Source organism: Amphiura filiformis, chromosome 1 (genome assembly GCF_039555335.1).
Source record: "Amphiura filiformis chromosome 1, Afil_fr2py, whole genome shotgun sequence".
Classification (NCBI taxonomy): domain Eukaryota; kingdom Metazoa; phylum Echinodermata; class Ophiuroidea; order Amphilepidida; family Amphiuridae; genus Amphiura; species Amphiura filiformis.
The window spans coordinates 99,115,210-99,128,269 of NC_092628.1; the positions used below are offsets into that span (position 1 = coordinate 99,115,210).

The following is a 13,060-nucleotide window of genomic DNA, read 5'->3' on the forward strand; positions in this document are numbered from 1 at the left end:
CAATATAAAATATATACACGAAAGCAGAGAATTCTTAGTTTGTTTTTGTACCCCATGTAAAACCCCGTAAAACCATTTTTCATATTTTGATTGTAACAAAGTCTTTAAAATAATAAAGATTAAAATTTAATTACATTTTTTTAAAAAACAAGTTGAGACTAACTTTTGAGCTACGGGCATTTGAACAGCACCACCCTTTATAATATTTTCAGCTTGCATGAATGCCTTCCTTACCATATCTGTGTGCAAATTTAGTTTCGGGTGCCCAATTTTTTGACCAGATCAAGATGTTCCAATTTGTGATATTCTGAACATTGATCAAAAAATATATAGTTTAATTTTATTAATTATGGCTAGTCATCTTCAATCGGCCAACAAGGGACCGTACTATCAAGGGTAACACCAAATGTGGAAGGATTTAAGTGCAGCCTAAATGGCTATTCATTATTCAATCAACACAAAAGTGCAAAAAGTAGCACATTTTTCACTGGGTGCGAACTTGTTTGGGCGGCACTGTTACTTTCGAGCGACAAGCGATAAAAAAAAACTTTTTAAAGATGTTTACCACTTTTTTTTCTTCTTAGCAGCATACCACTAAATCTAGGTCAGTAGTGCAAACAAGTGTTTGGGAGCAAGATGATAGCCATGATTGTTTATTATAATTTAAAAAATTATCAAAATGGTGTATTTTGATCTGGTAAAATAGTTTGGCTCACCGGAACTAATCCGCGTATGATAAGGATTGAGGTATTCATGCAAGCTGAAATTAAGGGTGGCGCTGTTCGGGTCTACGTAGCTCAATTCTTCAAAAGTTAGCCGCAACTTGTTTTAAAAAAAACAATTTTAAATTAAATTTTAATCTTTAATATATAAGACATTGGTTCCACCAAAATATCAAAAATGGTTTTACACCTGAGTTTTACATGGGGTATTACTTTCATGTATATTTATGTGTACTAGTATTTCAATGGGACTTTATTTAGTGGTGTGCGCCCAACAGGTAAATGTAGTCTCTCTTACATACTTTTCTTTAACGCATTTTACGTGAAAATATTGGTCTTGTATAAGAGGTATTTAATTTACGACGAGCTGTTTGTACGGTTTGTACAAATTTTCAATTTTCAATTTTTTTTTGAAGAAAGACTACCGATTTTTATGAAAAGTAAGTCGAAATTGATATATGTATACAAGATATTATAACTTTTAAGCATTGTAATCAAAGTAAGTAACATTGCCCGGGCATAGTTGCCTTCACTTTTTATCTGTTCATAAATTTATATCTTTACTTTGTAAATCAAGTTTTTATTTTGATCATGTTTTTTTATGTAAGCTTACTGACATGACTGACTCACGCTCATCTGGACTGCTTCCAATTGTAGTAACTACCAAATTTGAACGTTTGAGGACATGTTCTCAAGTTGTAGGAAGTGGCAAAGGAGGATGTCTCTATAGGGGTGTAAATTAACGGTTATTTGTCTAACCGTTTAAATTAACGGTGTAAATTAACGGCTATTTGTCTAACCGTTTAAGGGGAATAAGAGAGAAATAAAATAGTAATAGCCAATTTAATATACGGTCGTGTGTCATGAATTGGGGAATGGAAAGGGGGAGGCGTTACATTTTTTCATTTTATTCAAGGTGTTTTGTCCTAGATCTCAAGAATGGAGAGGGGTACTGAACTAGTTTTGGTCTCATTTTGTTGCTTATTTATCTGGCTCAAATTGTGGAAAGAAAGAACATCACACTTTATTTACTTCTTGAGATATTGTAGGTATGCTAGGTGAATTCAAATTTGCCATCAAACTGCATCATTTTATATATCAAATTAAAGCCCTTGAGTAAACAAAGCCAAAACTGAAAACCTTTTTTTCATAGCACTTTCCGTAGCAAAGTTACATCTTGTCAAAGATTGACTTTCATCAAAAAGATTCAGCTAGCAAAATTCCCCAAAACGGCATTTCGGGGTGTTTCTAGATCTTAGTCTCATTATGATGGCAGCTTTTTTAATGGAACTGCTATCAAAATCCCTCTAAAATTCCATGTGCGATTGTATTATCACCATAAAAAATCATATATTTGGGTCAAGTGAAGACATATTTATGTAGGTTTCCTTGACCAGCCTATTCTTTTAAATTTCTATGTAAAATATGTATTGAGTTCTAGGCGACTTTCGCTGACTAGCAAATGTGTTAACTATAAAGGTTTGCCTGGCATACCTAGATATTGCAGTTCAAACGATGTGAAGTCAGGGGTGGAGGATCCTACGGTTGAGGATCCCCGGTGGGGTCACTCCCTGGCAGGGGAGACGCATAGGACCGTTACCACAAGTACAAATTACCCCCTTTTGCAGTTGATTTCAAGGACAAATCATGAAATTGTGCCCCCTTTTTTACTCCAAACAAGGACAAAATGGTACTCTGAAACACACCTATTTTTTAGATCCAAGGACACATTTGCAATTTTGACCCTATTTCAACATTTCAAGGACGAGGCTTTTATGAATGTTTTTTCAGCAGGGCATCACAGAATTTAAGTAGTACACCTTGCATATAAATCGGAGATACATAGTGGTGGTTGTTGAAATACAGATATTTCTGTGGCACCCTGTATAATTACAGTGCTAACTATTCCGAAATCAGTAACAGAACCAGCTACTGGTATGTAGAGCCTTCCCGTGGCTATAGCAACATTTCTGCGAATCTATGATAACGCTACGCACGAAATAGAACCAAGAACAATATTGATTACGAGATGAGTACGAAGTAGGAAACCAAATTTATTCCTGTGATGTATAAACTCACTATGATGCCATTGAACTTTGTAGGCAAATTTTTCACGCAAACTGGGTCGTGGCAAGGCTTTTATATATTAAATAATGTCTTTCCGGTATCGAGCAGCTGGTTTTTGCATGACACCGTGTAAAGCAATGGAAGTTCAGAAGTAAACACAGCCAATCACGACAGCGATTGCATCAAAAAATGTTGCTAAAATGACACTTTGTTTTAAATAATAAAGCCCGGATGAGATGTGAGGACCCAGCGCCAGGATGAGATCAAGAATATTTTGAGCGATTTGTGACTATTGTTACAGACACTAAAATGCTACCAAGTTCACTCAAACAAGCAAACACACTGTTTATTATACAAACAACTTATGATTATTTATTAATTAGTGCAGTATGGCTGTCAATCAAATTACAATATAGCATACAATAATTTAACTTAATTATTACCAAGATTTTCTTTACTATGGTTACTTATCTGAGCCTGGAGGTCTTGATTGGCTCACTTTCTGATGACTTTCCTTTGATGGTCTCAGTTCTTGATCCAAGATCCAGTAATGTCCAAGATCCTGTCTACCCAAGGGAAATCCTTTGAGTCGCACTATCAAGCACTATTCGCTCTACTACCGCCTTTGGCATATTTTATTCTCTCCAACACACAAGAACCAAGAATCAAAGTTTGAAGACTTCACAATTTTTAACTTTTGTACCACTACTGCCTTGCATACGTTTCACAGAATTCCCTCTTAGAACTTCATACTGCTGCAGCAGTGCTGCCCTAATCAATTACTCTCCAGGCCATCTAATTTCCTATCCTTCTAGAATAATAATTAAAGAAACGGAGCTCAGACAAACTGGCATTATAATAAAGGAGAGAAAAAATCAGAACCGTTCGGATTCAAACCAGCGTGCACTAACGATTACATGTCGTATAGCTCACCACCACACGTAATCATTACTATTTATTGCATATTACAGCCTTTCTGAAAATAGCTCATTACCTCAACACACCAATTAGAATCATTCACCTGTGTACATGATTACCGTACTGTAATATAGTGCCACCACTTAATGTTCTAGAAACTTCTGAGGCAATCATGATCATTCTAGTGGTTTGCATTATGTAATGTATGATGTTTTCTAGCATTTTCCATTGAATTTCCAAGTACAAACCAATGGAGATAAATATCACAACAAGTGAAAATGTATGACTAATGACAAAATACATATAACTTTTAATGAATATTATGTAATATTTTGGAGGGTACATAACACTTGTAATCAAAGATTTTTCAGGAACCGTGCTATACAGACCGTCCGGGGGCACTTTACATTGCGTGATGGACACAATGCTCGTGTATGGACTCTTGAAACGCTCCCTAAACGAGTGTTACTCAGAGCGTGCAAAACATACCCTAAACAAGTATTTTGCCATTTTTTTAACACTAAGAACACGATGTGTTCTGATAGAAGCCAAACATAGCCTATTCACCCTTTTTTCTTTCAAGCCATTAAACTTTGGTACCCTAAGCAAGTATTTAATTTTAATTGCTTGGAAAAGTATACCCTTTTTCCTGATTTTTGGCGTTTTTGACACCCTAAACAGGTACAGCGCTGTACTTGCCCAATGCTGAAAAACAACCCTTTTTACTTGTACATGAGCATGGTATCCACCTTGAAATATAAGTGCCCCTCCCAGGAGACCATCACAATTCACCACAATAAATTTCAGATTTGAGTTAGCTCCTGGGTTAGCTCCACAAGACTCGTGTTTGGTGGTTTGATTTTGTGGTTCTGGAGGTTCTTTTTCATGGGGAGTTGGAGTGCCTGAGAGGTGAAGAAAACTGAATTTTGGTGCCTTGTAAAGTTGTAACAACCTTGATGAGGCATCATTCCACACAACCACATCACACAAGGCATGCACAAATAAGGCAGGTTGTGAGAATATCTGACTGTAGGTATTGTTCAGATTTAGCAAAAAGGAATTCATTATTTGCAAAATTGTGTTATTTGGAAAGAAAGTTTGATTTGTAATAATGTGGGCTTATCAGCATATTTATGACTTGGCATGACCCTCACTGAGCCTTATCGCCAGCTGAGATTATGGCGAATCCTTCATCTGCCTGAGCAAGAGCCTGCTAGAAGGTATGCTCTCTACATACATGTACCACCTCATCTCAAAAGCAGACCTATACACTCCATTGCACATCCTATTTAACCTAAATCCAACCTGTGCTAGGGTACAACTACAAGTACAATGAAGGTTGGATTCAAGCAAAGCAGAGATCTGCACTTGCCAAAGATCACAGTGCTTGGAGAAATCTTGTGGGCGCTTGCTCTGCAGCCGAAAGATGATGACAATGATGATCACAAAACCAACTTATTTTAAAGCACATGATCAAGTTTCAAATTCTCTGCATGTAACTCACAATGCAGTGGTACATGTAACTGCCATACCACTGCTACTGCTAGTATACTACCACCAAAACTGAACTGAAAACATACACAAAATTTTAGCTCTCTTGAGTGAAAACATTTTTTACAGGATCTTGTTTTAAAAGGGTATTGGTCTTGAAGAGCTGAAATGCCAGAGAGATGGGATTGGTATTATTTCATATATGTGTTCGGTGTGTTACCTTACTGATTTGTTTATTTTACATTGATTTTATATTTACAGAGTGGAAGAGAACATGGCTTCTGTACAGGAGTTAAAAGCAGGTATTTAAATACATTTTCTATTTGTTGTTTGTTGTCCAATTATGTATGTTGAAAATTGCACATCAGCTATGTTCTCCAGTCTGGTTGGACCGACTGGTTGAACAAACAAACATTGTGACCTTGAAATTAATCTTACTGTCTTACATATAAATACCCTAGCAAGAATGAATTATGGAGCTGTTGTCATCATCCATTTTGGAACCATATCCATGTACTGTCCAATCCCAGTCATAACATGCATAGCAGTAATTGTTTTCATTTAGAATGTCCCAAAAAGTCATTTCACTTTTATGAGTTCTATATCTATAACATTAGTAAGCAGTTGTTAATTTAATCTTTGATGTTAGAGCTTTTAATTTTGTTGTATTGCTGATCAATATAAATCATAGTTCAATTCCCGGGGGGGGGTTCTCAGTACAAATGACCATACGGGGACGTGCCGCAAATATGGGTAGCATTTTCAGCCTCTTGGTATATCAATGACCCCTTTTTCAAAGCCTATTTTGGTATATGAATGGGTCCTTTTTCAAAATTTTCTCAATTTTTTCGAAAATAGCCCAATTTTTCATTAATTTAGCAAAATTTAGCTAAAATTTTCCCAAAATTTTGGGAAAATTTGTAAAAACTAGGACAATTTGAGTTAAATTCGGCCGAAAATTTTGACTTTTGGTATATCAATGGGTCCAAATTTCTTGAAAAATTGGTATATTTATGGGTCCACTTTCAAATTCTCAGCGGCACGTCCCTACCAAAACCAAACTTGAGTACCCCCCCCCCGGGGTTCAATTTGAAGTTGTATTTATTGTTATCCTTTTGTTTGTCTTTGCAGTACTGAAAAGTACGTTGGAGAAGAGAGGTGTTCTTGGTCAAATCAAAGCACGGGTGCGAGCTGAGGTGTTCAGTGCACTGGATGATGAAACCGATCCACGTCCACCATTGTCAAATGAAAACATGTTAATTAACGAGTTAATTAGGGAATATCTGGAATTCAACAAATACAAATATACTACCTCAATATTAATGGCAGGTTTGTAGCTTTTCCCATTAATCATTTTTAAACCTTGATACTGTCACAAAGAGTGGACCAAAATAACTTTGATAACGTGTTTCCTGCCAGTAACATTATTGCTGAAAGTTTTTTTGGTATTGATAAATAGTCAGGCTGTCTATAGCAACTAGTTACAGTGGCGTACCGTGGCCGCCCCAACCCCGGGGGCTGAAGAAAATTAAATTTTGCCGCCCCTTCCTCAACAGCCCGAAAAGGTTGACCCAATTTTTTTCTCGGTCGCTTGAAAAAGTGAAGAGCAAAAAAAAAAAAAAAAAAAAAAGGATTTTAGGAGCTAGCGCCTAAAAGCAACCATTTTTAAATTTTTTATGCTTTTTCAATTTTTTGGCCCTTTTTTCATTGCTAATTGCTTTGTCACCCCATTTGTTTTTGCCGCCGTGTTTTTGCCGCCCTTCTTCTTCCGCCGCCCCTTCATTTTGGCCGCCCCCTACTTTGACCCCGGGGGGCTGGCGCCCCCAAAGCCCCCCGCAAAATACGCGCATGAGTTATATGAACATGCAGATTGGTCCCTCCCTTACACCTCTGTGCAGATGCAACTCGCATTAGGCTTAACATGTAGAATAAACATTTATAGAACCCATAGATGGAATTAATATCAAAATTGAAATGGTCTATAAAACCAATTGTAACTCCTGAGACACCAATAAATTACCTTGGTACACTCAAGTTTCCCTAACGATAATTCCCTTCAGTATAAAAAGAAATCGCCACCACCCACACTGTGGGTCCCACAGGCACAGATCCAGAAGCAGAGGCCTACCCCTTCCTACTAAAAAGAGGGTGAAAGAAAGAGAGAGAGATGTAACTGCTTTAATGTAAAATCTGTTCAGATACAGTGAAAATGTGTGATAATATTTATCCCTTTTCCCTCGCCACCCCCTCCCCCCACCCCCCATCAAATGGCCAATAGATTTATTTTCATTGGGCCTACATCTTCTCTCTCAATACTCAAATCCAGCATGGACCTATAGTAAGACCATGTTTGTGTTATGTTACTGTGATATTATATAACAGTTCAAGCATAGACCATCTAATGACTGATGGCCTATGGTTCAAGGAAGCTTAGAATAATGGTAAATCAATGATAGTTAAAACTATTTTGCTTTTGTGATATTCAACAGAATCAGGTCAACCACAGACACCATTAGATAGGCAGTTTCTAGTTAATGAACTCAACATTACAGAAGATAGTACAACAGCACAAATGTAAGTCAACATGGCCATTAAGAAATGTTTGCTTGTAACATTTTTTTATTTATCAATCAAAGAGTGTAAAATAACCAAAACAAAGTAAAGGTGTGAATTTGAATATAAAATATCACTGTATCACTACCTTCCAATGTGATGAATATGTTTAAAAAATTGTTATTTAGAGTATTTAGAAAAGTTTACACCCCTTCCAGCTCAAAATCCTGGGATACAATTGACCACAATATGAAAATGTGCATCTTCCCTTTGCCATGTCTGACCAAAATTTTGGTCCATTTTGGCATTTATTTGTGGCCCTACTCATAAATTGTCACCAGTTACATCCGGTCATTGGTATTAAATGTTTGATGACAATCTTGTGATGATTTGCAAGCTCCATGAAAACTTAATGTCGGGCCACCATTTGGTGGTTTTCAATAGAACTGGCTCAGTTCCCTCTGATCGCGACACCCGATATCGAGCGCTAAGCGCGAGAGGTGAGTGCGAAGCTCGAGACCGAGCGCGCCAGCATGAGCCGTGGTTTAGGAGTTGGATTGTCATCTGCATGGTACAGTACTGAGCACGTAACTAGTGCTACTTTTCAACATAAATCGTAAAGCAGCCTAGAACATCTAAGGGTTAGGCTGGATATAAATTTAATAGCGAGTAGGCCTATGTGTGACATATTTAAAATGAACAACTTGCATAATAATTAGTAGCTGTCTTTTACCTTTGCCTACAGACCATTGTTGTATGGAATCCTTAGTCATTTCCTTGAGCATAACTTGCCTTCATCATCATCATTGCCATCAGGGAAAGAACGGGCACTACAGTCACATAGAGTATCAGCTACAAGACAGATTCATGGCAGACACCGATCACCTACCAGGGATATAGGTGTGTTAATTATACCAAAAATAAGTGATCGCTAATAGTGTACCAGGAAAAATCTGTAGGTTGGAGGATTAGTACAAACCCACCCCTTGGTAAAACCAGTCGGAGCAATTGCCAAATAAGGTGCAACTCTACTAATCTTATTACAAGACTGTCCTACCCAAACCCTAACCCTAAACTCCGTAAACGAGGACTGGACTCAAGTCTAGCAAGTTGCACCCTATTCAATAATTGTACCGACCAGTCTTACTGGGGGTTTGGTACAACCCCACCCTTTGGTAAGATATTGGTTAATCATATTAAATGTAAAATTGTAAATTCATACGTAGTGGTATAATTTAAATTAGAAGAATTTTTTTACTTCAACACTACTTAAAATTTGATCGCTTATCGGGAGCGCTTTCACAGTACCGACTGCGTCCTCAGCCGGATGTTATGGCTCTGATGGTTTATGGCTTGTTGACAACCTTCGATGACGTCACACTATTAGAAGATGACGTCAAAGGTGTTGTCCTCGTCCCCTGGTGGTCTTGGGTATGAGTAGGTTGTCCCAAACTGGATCTAAATCCAGTCCAGTGTCTCTGTTCAAGTTGGGTCCTTTTTTCCTGATGTGTATGGCTTCTAGGACCCTTCTGGATAATTCTTTGGGTTCTTTTTCCAACACATTTACGTTTTCCCAGTCTATTTGATGGGTGTTTTTGCTCCTGGAAATATGCTCATGTACAGCAGATTTGGAACCGGCAGCCTTTGATTTATGTTCAGATAGCCTTTTTTCCAACTTTCTACCTGTTTCACCAATGTACATAGCATCACAGTCTGAACAGGAGATTTCAGAGACGGTCCCTGACTGTTTTAATTTGTCTACTTTATCTTTCGGTGACACAAGTGTTTGCCGGAGTGTGCGGTATGGTTTAAAGGCTGTGGGAACACCTGCTGTTTTGAATGCTCGTAAGCTGCTCAAGTTCCTTCCAAGTAGGGTAAGGTTATTGTGACCCCCCTGGAAGTTTCACTATCCGGTTCGTCCTGTGAAGCTGATTTTTCACGCTTCTCCTGGGCTCTGAAAAGGTCCAGTCGCGATAACCGCAGTTTCGAGCGCTCCTTTTACGTGTTCAATTTCTCAGCTCTATCCTCCGGATCCGTAACAATTTCACTCCTATAAAGCAATGTCTTGATCACACTTAATTTGTGCTCCAGTGGGTGGTGGGAAGCGAAACTTAAATACTGGTCAGTGTGAGTTGGTTTTCTAAAGATCTTGACCTTCACACTGCCATCGCTAGCCTGCACGATCAGAGTGTCTAGGAAAGGAAGTTGCCCGTCTTCCTCTTCCTCTCTGGTGAACTTAATGTTATTATCTTGCGAATTTATGTGATCTGTAAATTCATCCACATGCGAAGTTTTTATAACGCAGAATGTGTCGTCGACATAGCGAACCCACATGCGTGGTGGATGAGGAGCGGATGACAAAGGTTCCAAATCTGCTGTACATGAGCATATTTCCAGGAGCAAAAACACCCATCAAATAGACTGGGAAAACGTAAATGTGTTGGAAAAAGAACCCAAAGAATTTTCCAGAAGGGTCCTAGAAGCCATACACATCAGGAAAAAAGGACCCAACTTGAACAGAGACACTGGACTGGATTTAGATCCAGTTTGGGACAACCTACTCATACCCAAGACCACCAGGGGGACGAGGACAACACCTTTGACGTCATCTTCTAATATTAGTGTGATGTCATCGAAGGTTGTCAACTAGCCATAAACCATCAGAGCCACTCGGCTGAGGACGCAGTTGGTACTGTGAAAGCGCTCCCGGTAAGCGATCAAATTTTAAGTAGTGTTGAAGTCAAAAAATTCTTCTAATATTAAATGTACTTTAGGGGCTTGATGGAACTTTGAACTGACATGTTGTTCCACCTTCCAAAATTTAATCTTATTCTTAACAAATTTATAGAATAAAGTACAGTAAAATTAAGTATTTCTTGGCCAAACTGGAACAATATAAACGCTAGTGGCTCCGCGATAAACACACACGAACATAGCGCGATACAGAAGAAAGCATACACCAGTGGCATACACGCACCTTACATTGCATACACGCTTAGTACACTACATGGACCCAACGCGCATGTTCCAGTTTGGCCAAGAAATACTTAAATTTACTGTAGGAGAAAATTTTATTGAGACTCAGTGAGGTGCAATGTTGTCTGTTTGCTTTGAATAGAGATCAAATCTTTTTTTTTTTTTTATTTCAGGGAAATGTATATCAGTGCGTTCAAAATTAACTACAGTATAAATTTCATTTGAATGGGCACAGCAGTGATTCAAAGGATAAAGTGTGGGCGAGGCAAAAATGCTGATCAAACCAATCAAAGATATTGGAAATCAACCAATCAGGAGTAAGTTGGATTTACTTCTGCATCACACATGCATTTGTTTTGCTGTGTTCATTCAAATGAAATTCATACTAAAACAAGTTTGAACAATAATGAGAGCTTTATTGTTTGTTTTATCAATATTAACAGATTTTGATGACCCTACCAACAAGAGACTGTCAGAGGAACCTGTAGTAGTCAGAGGTGGGAGAAGGTAACACAACTGGAATGGCAGTGAAAGAATTGTTGATTTAAAACTGTACATCATCAGATTCTGGCAATTTAATGTTACCTTGCTAAAGCAATCACATGGGGTGTTGACTGTTGTGCCAAGAACCTTTTCGAAGATCAAAATTATTTGTGACATGATCAAGAGGAATGAGTCACATGTCGACCCTGGTCGAAAATGAGTTTTATATATGTTTCTAAAGAGGACACTTGGAGCTTTCAGAAACTGAAAACCCCATGTTGATACCACTTTTCTTTGCGAAGTTATGTCAATTTATCAATCGCTGAAAACAATGTAAAACAGAAGAACTTTCTTTGTCAATATCTCAAAATCAATATTAGCGACATCTGACTCATTTCCCTTGATCGTGTCACATTTGTGAAAGAAGCCTAAGCTATCGTATTCTGAAGTGTCTTATTCTTTAAATTGCAAAATGCATCTGATTGAGAGATGAGTCAACTACATGTAGAAAAATAATGGCAAAGAAGTTGCAAGTATCAACTTCAGTTCAGCACTTCAGCACTATAGGAATCAAGGTTAAGATAGAGAGGTGATATCTCCATTAGTATAGCATGAATCTACCCTTAGGCAATAGAAACAAATTAGTTTGATCTTTCAATCGACCATCAATGCTTGGTTGATCCTTATTATTTATGATATCAACGAATTGACTATTGTTGTGATAACATATGAATCTTTGCCTGTATTGGTATTGATATTAATATAAAGACTGCACAAAAAGTAACACAGCTGTTATAAATACACCTATATATAGCGTCAGAACTTACAATAGTGTTCACAATATTTCAACATAGAAAGAAGGATGAATTATTTATGTGCATTTTGATACCCCATTTGTCCAATGTCGTTCAATATTAACAACACAGCAGTGTTTTTAAAGAAAAATACCCGAATTTAAAAGTTGCAGTTATTTGTATTGATTTGAAGTCAGCGCAGAGATAAATGGAGGGTTTTATGTGCCACAATGCTTGCGTAATAACCATTGATCGCTGTAAACTGCAACTTTTAAATTGATTAAATTTTTAAACATAACAAGAGCAGTTATTGCCGCAAACTGGTGGACCGATCTAGGTGCCTACAATTTCATAAAATTACAATCTTTGTAAAATTAATCACAAACGAAAATGTTATTTAGAAGGGTAGGTTTTCATTTAAAATGTAAATCCCTTTAATTGATTTGTCATTATTTTTACTTGAGCTACAGCTCAAAGAAAGTACACACCTGGTTCACTTAGGTCAAGTTAACGTTTTTTTTCTTTAAATAATGTTACCGTAATCAGAATGCAAATTTGCATATTAGTGCACACATGTGCCTAAAATTTCATAAAATTACAATCTTTGTAATTAATCAGAAGAGAAAATATTTGGATTCATTTAGAAGGATAGATTTTCAAAGTTCAAACCATTTAATTGAATTGTAATTATTGTACCTAGATGCAGTTTGATGAACGTATACAGCTGGTTTATTGACATTTAGTTAAATGCTATTATGTTCTATATATGTTAATAAAAATGCAAAAAGTGCATACAAACTTACAAACTCTGCAAAGTTGCATAAATTACATAGATACACTGTAATTATATACCACTCTGCCCCCACGCCTGCTGCGCACCCGCTCGCCCTGAGGCTTTCCCCTACAAGTGATCGAAAAGTTGTGGAGAAAGGGCGTTAACAGAGGTGTTGTATAGGGCAATAATTGTTTGATTTTTATCTCGCCTGATAAGGCAGGAGACTATGTAATCACTTTTCCGTATGTGTGTACATGTATGTAGGGGCGTGTGTGCATGCG

General features: G+C 37.5%; 1 protein-coding gene across 2 annotated transcripts; it reads left to right on the forward strand.

Annotated features, from left to right (window-relative positions):
* Positions 1–1,088: 1,088 nt before the first annotated feature.
* Positions 1,089–11,551, forward strand: LOC140159771 (centrosomal protein 20-like). 2 transcript variants are annotated; one of them, XM_072183211.1, is made up of 6 exons: positions 1,089–1,162; positions 5,460–5,500; positions 6,330–6,527; positions 7,688–7,772; positions 8,497–8,651; positions 11,171–11,551. In XM_072183211.1, exons 2-6 carry the CDS (start codon positions 5,473–5,475, stop codon positions 11,236–11,238), a joined length of 534 nt encoding a protein of 177 aa, XP_072039312.1. In that variant the 5' UTR covers positions 1,089–1,162; positions 5,460–5,472; the 3' UTR covers positions 11,239–11,551. The 2 variants fall into 2 exon arrangements, with proteins under 2 accessions (XP_072039312.1, XP_072039313.1); XM_072183212.1 differs by having other exon boundaries at positions 1,143–1,221.
* The last annotated feature ends 1,509 nt before the right edge of the window (positions 11,552–13,060 follow it).